Here is a 14,139-nt window from a genome sequence, read left to right on the forward strand (position 1 = left end):
ACTTGTGACAACCCTGCAACCATCAGACCAGTGCAAACACAACAGCACAGCTTGCCTGGGAGGCACAGCAATTGCAGCTTGTGGAAACAGAAATAGGGGAAAAAAAAACCCCATCCACACAGACAGGAGTATCACATTGCTGCCTCTGGGATCTGGACTGGGATAGTCACAGCTCCTGGGAGGTGCCCATGGCTACTCACCATTCCTGTGAAATTGTCAGCCAGGAGTTTGCTTTGATGGGGAACAGCATAGCAAAGCTGACAGCTGCATGACTGACCAAGGCAGGAAGGAGTTTTAAAGTGGAGCTAACAGTTAATTCACAATGGCCAATATAAATTGGAGATGAAGCCCATTGTCTCCCACAGAGCACCCAGGCCAGCTGTCCTGCACAAGTCTCTCCCTTGGGCTGTAGATAATAAACCCCACACTGGTGAGTTGTTAGGGTCAGGTGAATAGTCCTTTTGGCAGAGCTTTTCTATTCTCTAGGCTCAAAGATGTCACTGTCCTGACCAGAAATGCTGGTTTGTGTTTCTTCTGCCAGCACTGGAAAGATTAGGAAATGCACTTGCTCTCACATAGGGAAAAATAGCAGATGTTCTATTCCACTGGCACAAACAACTCATTTTCAGTAGTTTAATGGCAGATGTGTTTTTTTAAGCCAATGCTATACCCATTCTCCACCAGAGTAGCATCAGACTTCTTGGACAGAAGACAAAAAGCAACCAGGAAAGACTTGAGCACCACAAGTGCTTTTATCACCTTCCCCCCAGCCAGCTCCCCAAGATGGGCCTCAGGGAAGACAGAGCCTCTGCCAACATACAGAACTTCACACACAATTGCTAGATGTAGCACTGACTTCAATAAGTCCTTTATTTTTAAATAAAGAAACCCCACTGAATCAAAGTTAACAAAATTACATTTTGTTTTGCAATGACTTCCATTTTACACCACACAAGAACAAAAATTAAAGAAAAAAATCAAAGACAGTTTCATATATATTTATATATAATTTTAAAGGTAAACATCAGCAGATATAGAAAAATTGCATTGCTAGTTGCAAATCATCTCCCCTGCAGCCCTCAGCTCCAGAGAATCTGACTCAGAACATGGCAGCAGGGAGGGTGTCTCAGTATACATGCTTCTTCAGGGCAGCATTTAGAGATAGTTATAGAACATAATTTTATCTAATTGAAAATATTTTCATAGTTAACTGCTCACCAAGAACACTGGAAGTCACTCTGCCTGTTCTAACACAGCTGCATGAGAAAAACAAGGGCACAGGTCTCCTCTTCCCAAGCACCTTTTTGGCTAGGAACTTTCAGAAAGAGAGGTCATGCTTTCTCAAGAACAGCTAGAGATCTGTCACTGGGAATTACAGTCAAGCTGTCACATAACACAACAAGAAAATATGCCCTTTTGGAAAGTTGTTGACTTGGGCAAAGCAGTAAGATTTGGTTATATCAAATACAAATGGGTTTTATTTGGCTTTATTTTAAAGACTTTCCAGTTGGCAGGGACATGAGAAGGGTCAACATCCCAGCAGAACTATACTGGAGATCCTAGAAAAAAAATGAGACAGGGACTAATTCTGTATCTCCTCTCTGGTCATGCAAGAACTTTGATTACAAAGGAAGCTTGTCAGTCAGACCAAAGCAAAGGGGCTTTGTGCCACCTTGTACAGATGTTCAGGATAACTCCAGAAACCTTTTTAGCACAGCATGGAAAGCTGGCAACTGCTTTGACTCATTGATGGCACTTGTGCCTGAGCTCCCCTAACAGCTGAGGAAGTCCAGGCCAGTGTCACTCCCACTCCAAGTGAGAAGAAGGTACAGTAACAGGGCACCCTCCCTTGGGCTGGTGCTGCTCTGAGGCATCCTAAGTTTGAAGAAAAATCAAAGTCCTCACACCAAGAAGGGCTGTTTGCTTTTTATCTAGAAGCCATGAAAGAGACACTGCTTTGAGTCACTGTGACTCCAGCATCTTCCCAAATGAACCAACCCACATAAGGGATGCAGACACATGGAGTATGACTCAAGCCAGATACAAGATGTTCTTTACAACAAATTACTTACACAGGCAGCACAAGGCTCAGGCCTCCTCTGGTCTCACAAAAAAAGATGGAAGAATTTCAGTAGCTCCAGACAAGCATAGCATTTCCAGAAAAACTTGGAAACAATCCAGGTGACTAAACTGGCAATTAAGTCCTGAAGATGGTACTCTCTGCTCTTTCCTTTGAGATGCAGCCACTTGAGCAATCTACCTCCAGCCATGCTGCTGGATGTTAATAGACACAAAAGTTTTGTATTGCAGGATAACAAGTCACACATTAAGCAAAACAAACCCTGCTTCTATGACTCAATTCCTACTGCTAGAGGATCAGAGAGCTGAAAGTGATCCACTGCTTCTGTACATTGTTATTTTAAGCATTGAAATTGACTGTAGCCAGTTTCAGGCTGTCCACAAAGGTCCTTTAAGTCAGCACTCAGTTGTACGTTGTGCATCACTGGTGTGTCTCAGTAATAGTGTCTGAAAACTCATTTACCAAAAAGCAAAGCCCCAGAAGCTCTGACAGCTGTTACTGAAGTCTCTAGATATGCTGATGTCAAGGGAGGAGGAGGAAAAAGGCAAGGCACCACGTGTCAAAGGGCTGTGGTCTAGGAACTTGTGACAGACCCAGGACAGATGACACACAGGTAGCTTGGCTAAATTCAGTACTGGAGTTAATAGCTCCCAACATTTTTACTTAATGCCCTGTTTTTGTAACCCATATCTTCATACACAGGAACTGCAGAAAAACACTCAGGAAAACGACTGCAGGGAAGTTCAAGTGTTTGCCTTTATAGTGCAACCACAACACTGCCAGACCCACCCAAAACCACCTTGATTTAGAAGCTAACAAAGGGACAATTAAAAATGCTGGCAGAGCTCTTTTAGTGGAAGCTGAAGCTCCTTGCGTTCAGTCAGAGCAAGTCTGAGCTGCTTATTTACCATCTTTAGATATCTCCAGAAAAATGGTAAAGGTGATGGTTGGACCAGCCTAACCATCAAAGAGTAATAGTTCTGCAACCTGCTGTCTGATTGAGAGGGTCCTCAGGGTTCATGTTCAAGTGCTACTTACATTCAGTGATGGGGAAGCTGTTTACCATGAGACTACCCATGGAAGAGCTCTCCTAATGATTTTTCTAATCCCAGTTTGAAACTAAGCAGAGCACATGTCAGACTCACCATGTTGTACTCTTGAACTGCTCTATCAGACCACACTGCAATGATCTACAAGTGCACACTTCAGCAGCCTCATGTGTTTTGACAAGAGATGAAAGCCTTCACCTCTAAGACTGAAAAATTCAGACTGCTTTTAAGGCTGGGTTCACTGGGCAAATAAAGACCACCCGCCCACATAACAAGACTAGTATTGCCTTATTTTGGGAGATAAGAGTATTCAGATTAGGACTGGACTAAGTCCCATGTGTTACTAACTATCAATTATCCATCATTGTCAGTAGCAAGATTTAATACATAATTTAAAAGGCTTTAGATAACATGAACTGCAGCTTAATTCTCTCCTAGTTCCCCAAGACATTTAAGTGACTGCTGCAAGTCTGACTACAAGTCTTGCTTTGAAAGAAGCATCAAATCTGTTGAGATGGAGAGAACAGGTTTTTTTTAACACTGCTTCCACCTACAGGCTTAATAAGCTGAACCTCAAGCTCCAAGAAACCTCACACAAAAAAGCCACAACAAAAGTTGTCCTTCCCCAAAGAAGCCAGACTCAGTCAAGTCACAAGTGATTTGAACAGTTTTAGATTCAAGTGCAAAAACAGGGCAAAGGAGCAAGACAGAGACCCACGGTACTTCTGTAGTTGAGAGTTTCAGAAAGTCCACAGCATTGGCACTTCTGAAGTATGAAGGCTTGGGTTGAGGGGCAGGAAGGAGTACTCCTCAGAAAGGTTCTCCAAGTTTAAAGAAAAATCTCTACTTATTTAGACAAAGTTACAGCTCCTCCTTCTTTGAGAACTGCCCAGTTGCTCACCTCATTCTGGGAGACTTAGACACCTAAATTTATACTGTATCTATTTGATGTGTACATGTGTTGTTTACACTCCGCTTCTGCTGAAGTGAGAAGATATTTAAGTCATACCCAATGAATATTACATGAACACTACTTAAGCAAAAAAACTGAAATGTCTTTTATGACATACTTTAGTGATGCAGTATGAATAAGAACATAACACAGAGACAAGATATCCATCAGCTAAGAATATCCTTGCTAACTGATGCCCTAAAATAGTTCTTAAGGAACAGCCACAAGCACAGCCAAGTCTTGCTGTAGCTTTACTTAGTTTCATCTTCTCTTTGAAGAAAAAAAGCTCAGATTTACTAACTAGGAGAATGTGCAGATATCCACAGCTCATTGTGGATCACAGGCCAAGGTGTTTGGCCTAAGGCAAATGAGTTTCCTGATATGACAATGCACCTTTGCTACAATAGTTAATTATTGCTTTATTAAAATGAAACCCCACCTACTCAACCTACTGAAGTTCAGGGACAGGGCAGTCCAGAAGGCTTGTTCCCCTGGTTTGTTGTTACCAGACTGAAGTCTTGCAGCTTGTTTCACCCTTAAGCTATAAATTAAAGTGCCTGGAACACAGACCAAGGCTGAAGCAATAAAGTGCTGATGAGGGAAGTGTGACAGAAAAAGAACTTCACTGACACTACGATAAAAAAATCCTAAGGATGGATTAATGACACTACAATATTGACAGAACAAACAGTAAGGAAAAAAAAAAAAGATTTTTACCACTAGTTTCAGTCTCCAGATTGTCATGGGACAACTTTCCTTTAATAACTGTCTTGGCACAGAGCACAACTGCCACTTGAGAGAAAAGCACAGGTGAGTAGCCAGCTTTCCTGCAAACAGCTTTCACACTTCACTTTGCACATTCAAACTAGAAGGGGATGTCTGGTTGTGGAAAAGAAATTCTAGTGAGAAAGAGCCCAGTGTCTTACTGGAGCCAGCAATCCTACAGCTTTACACAGATCTGGAAGTAGTCAGCCATGCAAAGATGTCATTTCAGTTGCACAGGGCTGGAGACATCCAGTTCCACATCAACTGTAAGGCAAGCCACGTGTCTCAAACCCACTTTATGCTCTGAAAGCTAATGGGAAGAATTTTTATATTATTTACCCTGACATAAAGGGAGTAAATCTAAATAGATACACCCTACCCCCCACCAATTAATCCCTAAGAGAGTACAACAGCTCTCCATGAAATACTCCTTCCAACAAATAGAGCTCACAGAAAAAATCCTGCAGATTCTTAATCATGGGTTTCCACTTGGAAGCCAGAGCCAGCTTTAAAAAGCCCCAGTCAAATAAAGAATCCAGTACTGAAAAGATAACAGTATTTAAAAAGAGGCAAAGATGGCAAGAAGGTGACTGATGAGGTCCTGAAGTGAGAATATGTTTACACAGAAACATTAACTGGCATTACCAGGCTGCAGCTTTTCTCTACTTGGAAACCCAGCATAAAGCCACCCCAATTCACTGACAGCTCAAGCATGGAAAAGTGGAATATTTTTAAAGTGATTCACTTGTGCAAGTGTGTTCCTAGGTACTAAAAGGTTTCCCTTGAGATGGTGCAAAGCTGACACTACACTTGCAGTCAAGCATCTGTTTTTCCAAGCCACACTGCAGTGGCTTACAGAATGAACCACTCACTGGCTTGTGGCTTGGTACAGGGATTTTCCAGCACCCAGACAGAGAGCAGAGCCACAGTTATCCCATCATCTAAACCTAAACAAATACTGCAGATCAAGTTTTTGACCAGCAGGTAAAGAGACTTTGACATGTGAAACTTCTGCTATAATAAAGCAAGCAGTCTTTAGCTTGTAGCCCTGTAACAAGCTACAGTCAGCAACCCAATTCTTCAAGCAGAGTAGTAAATTACAAATCCATGTGACTGGATATCCAAAGAGGCTCTATCCAGATATTAACCTCTGCTTTAACTCCATTTTGGAAAAAAACACATGATGATCAAACCCCAGCCATAGGACATCAAAGAGAATGGAAACCTGAAGCAGCAGGTGAGGGAACAAGATGTTCCCAAAAGGGGAGATACACTGAAGTGATCCAGAGTCTTTGGGTTGATTACTCCTGGCCAGACACAGCCTGCTCACTGTCTGAGCAGTGAGGCTTTGTCTTCTCCCACTGGCAGATGGCATTGGCATACTGTACCACGAGCTTATCCATCCAGGTAAGAGGTTCTGGGAATAGCACAGACCCCTCAAAAAATCCCAGGTGGCCTCCATGAAGAGGCAGCACGTGCATGACATTCTCTCTTTTCTCTGTAAAAGAAGAGGCAGAAAGTTCCAGAAGGTTAACATCTTCAAGCTGAGAATGAAAGCATCTTGAGTTGCCAGGACAAAGGCTGCTCAAGAGATGCTGCTGGCTGGGGCCTAACAGCAATACCTGTGTTGCTGTGAGAATTGCAATTTTTTAACAAATGAGCACCTTTAACTCACATCCACTGGAACTAGGACCATCTGCATCAAGCTGCACTAAGCTCTGACAGTGCATCAGCCATCTTATTGCATGGATAGTGAAAAGCTCTGTGCTTGCTTCTGTCTGAAAGCAGCTGGGGATAAATTCTCTGCTTACAGCCTCTGACCAGGAAAAGAATGAACCCTGTTTCCCTCCCTGCACACACACTCTTTGTGTGATGAAGCAGCAGCAGCTCCCTCTTCTGAGCTTCTAAGGATAATTTATCTTTTTGCTTGTTTGAAGACAAACAGCTCAACTCCTTTCAAGGGAGTTCAGTGCCAAGTGACACAGCCATGCATCCACTGTCCCCACTTCATCAGCAAAGGGGGGTGTTTATCTGTGCTTCATGCAGACTGTCACCACCACCCATCTTCCTACCAAATCCCAGTGAGCAGTGGAGATATGAGGAAACCTTTTTTCATCCAAGAATGTAACCTGCTGCTATCAACACAAGCAACAGGTGCTGAAAGGACTGAAGTTCCTCCTGCTCAGGGTTAGCCTTGTTAGGTCTAGCAACTGGTGACTTTAAAGAGGCTCAGCACACCTCCCACAGCCTTACATATGTAAGGAGGCAAGTCAAGCTGCTTTGAAATCAGGAATTATGATGTGATCAGCAAGCTGTAGGTATACAAACATGCACAGCTTGAGGACACTGTTTCAGCATACCTGAAAGAGCTCTTGGAATTGATAGAAGACTCTCATGGACAAGAGGGTCATCAGCAGCATTAACCAACAGAAGAGGAACATAGATCTGCATCAGGAAACACAACATTAAATGAAAAATCCAAACCAGAAAGGGGTTGGTATCTGAATGTCAATCTGCCAACTGTGAAAGTATCTTAGTGTAATGCAATTAAGATCTTGTATTTCAGTTAATTTTTTTCCTCTAACCCAATTGTAAGAAAGAGGCAGAGAGCAAAGAGACTGAGTCCCCATTCTTAGAATGGAAATAACTACACCCTTTTTCTGCTCTGCATTGCTTTGTACATCAGGCAGCTACTGCTGCTTATGGACACCTTGGTTAAAGTCCAGGAAATCCCCTTGGAACACCTCTGTTCTCTGGTTCAGTAGAAAAAGGAGAAATTGATCTCAGTTCCACTTTGGCAAAACTTTGCTCAAGCATCTGCCTGTCAGTATCCTGAGTCTCTTCCACAGTATGCAGTAAGCTTTCTTCCTTGAAGGTGCAGGCACCCATTTCCCACTTTATCTTCATACACTCAGAGCAGTTCAGCTGAATGTGTGGCTTTATCTCCACCCCTTGAGTGCTACCACCTGCCAGAGTTATAAGCACTTAAGAGCCCAGAGAATTTAGCCCCAGTCTTAGAGGTAGCAAGATCTGAAATCCCACTCCAATATAATGTGCCTGATTATTTCTGAGAATCCCAGCTAAGACATCTGCAGGTCTCAACAACACAAAACACAGAGTGTTTTCCCTCCAGTGCAAGAGCAGTCTGCTGCAAGAGCTTACCCTGTGCAAGTACTGCAGGCAACTTTCCTCTTCATAGTACTCCTTCAGTGAGCTGTAACCATGGAATTTCCTGAAATAGAGCAGATTGTCATTAATACCACCTGCTTCAGCCATGTCACTGTTACTTTTAAGTGAGGATACATACACTGAAATAGGAATGATGCCTCAATTACCACAAATTTTTTAAATACCCAGTCTTTTTGCAAAATCCTTTGGCAGCACATACCTTGATGGTTTTTGTGCCTTCTCAAACTTTATTAGAGCATGGGCAAGTCAAACATGTAAACTGAAGACCAGCAGCCTTCAGGGTGTTTCTATCAAAACACCCCACTTCACTTTGTTGTACAAGTGGATGAAGCAAAGTTAGGATCTTGTTAGGATCTTTTCCTAAAAATCTTTTCAAATACAAACCCAGCACACCTTAAGCTCAAACTTACTGGACAAGTTCCTCAGAATTCAGAGTGGTTCCACTTCTTTGCCAAATCCCTTCACACCATCCCAAACCAAGAATTGAGTAAGCCTATATTCAAGTGCCTTTTTTTCATGTAAGGGACAGCTTAGCTGTTGGCCCAAACTAGAAAGGCCTCAAGGAAGGGCAACAAGCAGTGAGATTTCCCAAGGAATGTTTTTTTTATAAGTAGCCAGCCATACTCCTGGGTTTGCCAAAAATATCATAGCTTTTTAGCTAACACTTGACAGCTTTATTTTGAAAAGGGGTCAATGCCTGATACAGAACATGCCATGGTATGAACACTGCCACTTAAAGTGCTATATTGTTGTCAAGGACACAAGCAGTAACAGGCTACTGCTTATTAAAGCAGAGCACTTAATTAGGTGTTAGTATGACAAATAAAAAGGTTGCATTATCTCAGCCAGCCCTATTGTGTATTGTAAAGTGGCAGTGTTTTATAGGGAGAAGATTTTTCAAACAGAGCTAAGGAAATCCATGAGCAGTTCTGAGCTGCTTTCCACATTCCCCCTTTTTGTTGCTAGAGCTTGGCAGCAGAGCTGGCCTCTTCCTACACCTTAGTGAAGGCTGCAGGTTCAGGTGCTACCAATAAATAAATGCCTCCTGGATGATTTTAAAGCAGCTGTGACTGTAAACAGCAACTTGTTTTTTGTTGGTTTTTTTCCCTCTGCTAAGTTTTCTTTAGTGTGGAGGCAAGTAAGAATTTGAAGTTGTGTTCACTGTATTTCAGCAGACTCCTATAAGCACAGCAAGGGGCATGCAAGAGCAACACTGGGAAGAGAAGGTACTTGGAGTTCTGTAGGGGAGCAGAGAATTGCCCTTCATACCTCATAACGTTATCATCAATCTGCATAAGTGATGTTGCTGTATAGAGCTTGCCCAGATCAGCATCTGACAAGCTTTGTGGCTTCTTCATGTTGTTATCTCCAAAAAGAACTTGCCTGGAAGAATGACATCAAGAATTACATCCAAATAACACAAGGGCAGCAAAACCATGACCTGTTCAAGGACAACTGAGTTTACCAAATCTGACAAGATAAGATTAGAAGTGGGCTACATAAACATGAGGCTTTACTGGGAGCAAGAACTGCTTATTTGTCCACTTACCTTTGCAGCAAGACATAACAAACCCTAGCAGCCCACTAGTAGGAAAAAATGTTTTCCTTATCTTCTGAAAAACTGCACGAGGGGGCCTCTTGAAACTTCCCAGGCCAGAGAGCACAAAGGGTATGGACTAGAGTTTACATGTTAGAGGGAGGGTTCTTTGGCTTCAGACCAAACCTGTGGGTGGTTTGGGTGAGGGCACCAGCAATGCTGGGACTAGCATCTCCTGCACCATCTGGTTCTAAAGCTCCCCCCAGCACAGACTTCAGACTAACTCACACACAGAAGTTACCCAGAGTATTACCTTAGCAGAAAGCTATTTATTATGGACACTTGTCATAATTGGTTATTGCCCTCAAGGGAGGATGTGTTTCTTTACCAGAACAAACTTCTTCCCCAACAAACAGAACAAAAGCCACAAGTTGGAAAGGGATTTTTATTCCCTTTGAGAGGCAGCTGCAGGGCAGAGCAGGAGGGAGGATAGGTTTGATTTGGGCAAGGTAGAACACAAGTGATTATGGAAAAAGTTTACTTAAGACACTTCCCTTCAAGCCAGCACTGGCTTTTTCTAGCTTAAGAATTTAAGTGCCTTTTAATGGGAGCTTACCTAACTGTACATGTCAAATTTGTTCAAGTTGTCTAAATATTTGTAAACCTGGAATGAATTATGTGGATCATCCTACATTGGCTACCCTCCTTCTACAAGTGTTTCATAATGCACAGGAGTGTAAACAAAAAGCCAGAAGTCTGAAGTGACACATGCTCCTTCAGTGAAATAGGTCTTAAGATATTTCCCTCCTTTCTCCTCAGTCAGGCAACTTCCAAAACACACAGATGAGGTACTTTCTTGCCTAGAAAGTACCACCCAGAGAACTTTTGATAGGAAAAACACCAACATTGAGCATGTCACCTGTTTAGCACACAAATTTTTTTGTTATGCAAGAGCCACAGATCAGCAACAGCAGCACAAGGATCCTACAGTACACTTGCACTTCAGGAACAGCAGTGTTAAGTGTTTTGCTGGCTACATGCTCTTTCTAGAGGAACAGCTAGAAGCCAGAGCTACAGGTTTGACTATTTGCTTATTTGATAAGCAGCAACTCCATAGAGCAGATCTTGAAGATTAGTCCTACCTCAGGTAGGTGGCAGAACAAGAGGCTCCTTCAATAGGGAATTCTTTGGCTAGAAGTGAAACAGATTCAGAACACTCCACTTTGAAGTCTAATTGCAATGCTTTCCTGTGCATGTCTTGTTTATTCATTAAGCAAGTTTCCACAGAACACAAAAGGACAACAATGTCTTTCTTCTAACCAGATGACCAAAGCTTTTTTGTCTATTTTACAGTATAATGAGATTGACATGGGCTCACCTTCTCTGCTGGTTCATCTAAAGATCTACCAAGGAACTTGTGCTAAACCTTTCAGGAGTCCTGTTTCAAAGGACCAGGAAGACAAATCCAATATAGCAATTGACCCAATCAATACTGTCAGTGTGAGTGATGTACTGCAGTACCTGTGAGAAAGGATGATCTTCTTCATGTTGTCTGCCATGAGGAAGTTATAAAATCTTCTACAATGATCCCACTGCATGAAGGTTTCCTGTGCCCTAGAAAAAACACAGCAGAACAAACAAAGCTGTTAATGGAGCTCTTGAAAGATCAGATTAATACACTGTTAACATCTTATGGTAGCCTGGGGGCCGTGTAAACAAACCTCCAGGCCTTCCCTGCCACAGCTTAACCTTTTCCAGGAAATGACTTCCACTTTGACGAAGTTTGTTAGCATCAGAAAACAGATCTGCAGTCTCATCTTGCACAGTGCAATTAGCAGTTTTGATGAGAGCATTTAAGAGCCATCAATCAAGATCCATAATACTGACAAGAGGATTTTAGTATCCCTTTGCAGAAGTTGAATGTAATTTACATAATAGGACTTTCAAGGAAAGGGCTAAAACCTGCTGCTCAACAGTGTTATCTATTGTGTAATACAGCTCTGCAGAGGAAATAATTTGTGCAGATGTTTCTAATATGTACAGATGCTATTATTATTTCATTTCATTGGCAGGAGCTGCAGGAATAAATACTAGTTGCAGCTGCGAGTAGCATCTGAGTTGAAGCCTTTACCTATTGTCAAAGCAGAAGAGCACTTCACAGCTTATCTGTTAAAACAGAATTTAAGCCATCCAGAATTGTGTAAGCTCTGCCAGATACCAGCACTCCTTTGCTATGCAGGGTCATGGGCAGGTTAGAGCTTTACTCCTAGCAGGGTTTGCTGTTACTGAGGGAACACACTATCGTTTACTGAGAGACTAAAGAATGCTGGGAGCAGTTTCAGCTACTGAAGCTCTCCTACCACTTAAACATTAACATACCATGAGAACTACTGTAGATTTTGCATGACCTTCCAAGCTCTAGCCTGCAAGTCCCCTACCAGGCAGGAGCAAGCTGTTTTCTTGCAATTAGCCATGCTGGAGAGTATGGATTAAAAAAAGAAAAATCTGTTACAGCTATTTGTCTAGCCAGGCTATACCTACCACATTTCTGTCAGGGCAGGGGAATGAAAAAAGATAGAAAAATTCATATTTCTTTCTTCATAAAAGTTTTTCCAAGCAAACCTATTAAGTTATTAGGTGATGTTTGAAGTTAAAGCTACTACATTTCCCTGCAGTTCCTATGGTGTACAGCAGCACTCCTAATATGAAGAGCTGCAAGCATTAAAGAAAAAGGCATCTTCCAGTGTTTTGAGGACTGCCCAGATTTCAGAGCTGAGGTCTCTTCCCCACAGCCTATAGCTATGGTGAAGATGCATTCCACAAGAAAAAGCAGCAGAATCAAGCCTATGCAGGCAGAGATTAAGGAATAAAGAGACCTGTCCCTGTTTAGCCCCAGGGAACACATTCCCTAGACTCTGTGTTAATTCATTAAACTAAAGTCTCATTCTTCTGGCAGATCCTAGTATTGCTGCTGCTCTGGAAAGGCTTTCCTACTTGAGATCCTTGGTTCACCTTGTTCACTAAAACTTTTTCCCTTCACTTATGAAAGTTATTAGGGGAATAAATGCTGGACAAGCCAATATTAAAAAAACTTAACTGGCCATGTTACCAGGGTAATCAACTTCCATGTAGCCCTGAAGGCTGAGAGCAGCTATTTTTATGCACCAGACCAAGCCCAGGAAGGCAATGGCATCACCATTCCACCTGGAGGTACTTTGGACCTCCCTCCCTCCCACTTCTATAACCAGGGCACAAGGCCCTCCCTCCTCCTGTCTCTTTCTCAGTAGATGTTGTTTTTCCCTAGTTCTTCAGCTAATTAGCACTTAGAGCAGATGCAGATATTAGGGAGACAAGACCTGAAAAGCCTTTCTGCTGGCTGTCCAGTAATACAGAGCACATGTTTTGTGGCAGGAGGTTTGCTAGGAGATGTTTACCCAGCAGGTGGAGGCAAGAGCTCAATAATCCACACAGCCCACACGATGGGGTGCATTAAACTCAGGGGAAAAAAAGACCCAGCTAGTTGTTTTTCCACACAAATATCCAAATGGAGAATTGTTAATCAGGTTGTCCTTGCCATGCAAGCATAATAGCATTACTCACAACAGCATTTTGGAGATCAGGAATACAATATTGCATAATTGTAGAAGATGAACCAAGTGGACCTCAGCCAGATATTATCCCTGCAAACCCTGTCTGATGGTTACAATTAAGGAGCTGGCTTCAAAAGGATGCTCTGTGCTCTATGCCAGAATCCCAGGACAGCTAAGAACATTTTGCTTGAAACAAAACAGAGCAGCTGTTCCTGTAGCATCTGTTCAGATTTTAAGGGTGTGAACTAGCAGTAGATTATACATTTTTTTAGCAGTAGTCACATCTGACCTCAAAAGGGATTAGATAGCTTGAATATTACATGCACATCAAGCTTTTACTTACATCTTAGTGCTTCCAGAAAAGCTTTTTGCTGTTACCTGTAAGAGCCTGATTCATAAAAGGTGTCTTCAGACTACTGAATAACAACTGGTTAATAACTACACAGGCAGAGCATCATCAGCATCAGGAGTTCCAGCTACCCTGACCAGGCTGTGAGGCTGAATTCCACAGTAAGCCCCTCACAGACCTACCAGTTTCACCATTCATATCAGCCCAAAGGATCTTGACCCAAATACCTGAGTCTCAACAGTCCCTTTTGCCTTGTAAGTAACCTCATGGCTCAAAACTGCAGGTAAATTACTGCAGAATCAGCTACACCTTAGTAATTGTCCATATGTACAGACAGTAAAAACTGAAAACAGCAGCTTAGCCAGTTACAAAGTTTTAATCTTCATTGACTGTGCATACATGGAAAGGTTAAAGTATATTAGTTGAGTCCAGTTTTCAAGGAGCACTGCTGTGCCTGGACCCTCCATCAGTACATGGAAGTACATCACAACTCCTAGAGTGCCACAGCCTTGGCTTCCAGGTGGGGAGACATTCATATTTTCAGACTTTAGGGCTGTAGTACTTTTCCTCCCTGCCCTCCCCATTCCTATAACATAGCTGCAAGCACCTCTCTATCCCCTGATCAGCC

General features: G+C 42.5%; 1 protein-coding gene across 2 annotated transcripts in view; it reads right to left on the minus strand.

Moving 5' to 3' along the window:
* Positions 1 to 840: 840 nt before the first annotated feature.
* Positions 841 to 14,139, minus strand: part of ABHD2 (abhydrolase domain containing 2, acylglycerol lipase) — a 38,224-nt gene continuing 24,925 nt past the window's right edge. For both annotated transcript variants that reach the window (XM_056499748.1, XM_056499749.1), the window contains exons 7-11: positions 11,094 to 11,186; positions 9,305 to 9,418; positions 8,009 to 8,078; positions 7,207 to 7,291; positions 841 to 6,344 (exon numbers count right to left, since the gene is read on the minus strand). In XM_056499748.1, the coding sequence (XP_056355723.1) occupies positions 6,148 to 6,344; positions 7,207 to 7,291; positions 8,009 to 8,078; positions 9,305 to 9,418; positions 11,094 to 11,186 (559 nt within the window). In that variant the 3' untranslated portion in view covers positions 841 to 6,147. The remainder of the gene's footprint in view (positions 6,345 to 7,206; positions 7,292 to 8,008; positions 8,079 to 9,304; positions 9,419 to 11,093; positions 11,187 to 14,139) is intronic.

This window comes from Oenanthe melanoleuca, chromosome 10, assembly GCF_029582105.1.
Source record: "Oenanthe melanoleuca isolate GR-GAL-2019-014 chromosome 10, OMel1.0, whole genome shotgun sequence".
NCBI lineage: Eukaryota > Metazoa > Chordata > Aves > Passeriformes > Muscicapidae > Oenanthe > Oenanthe melanoleuca.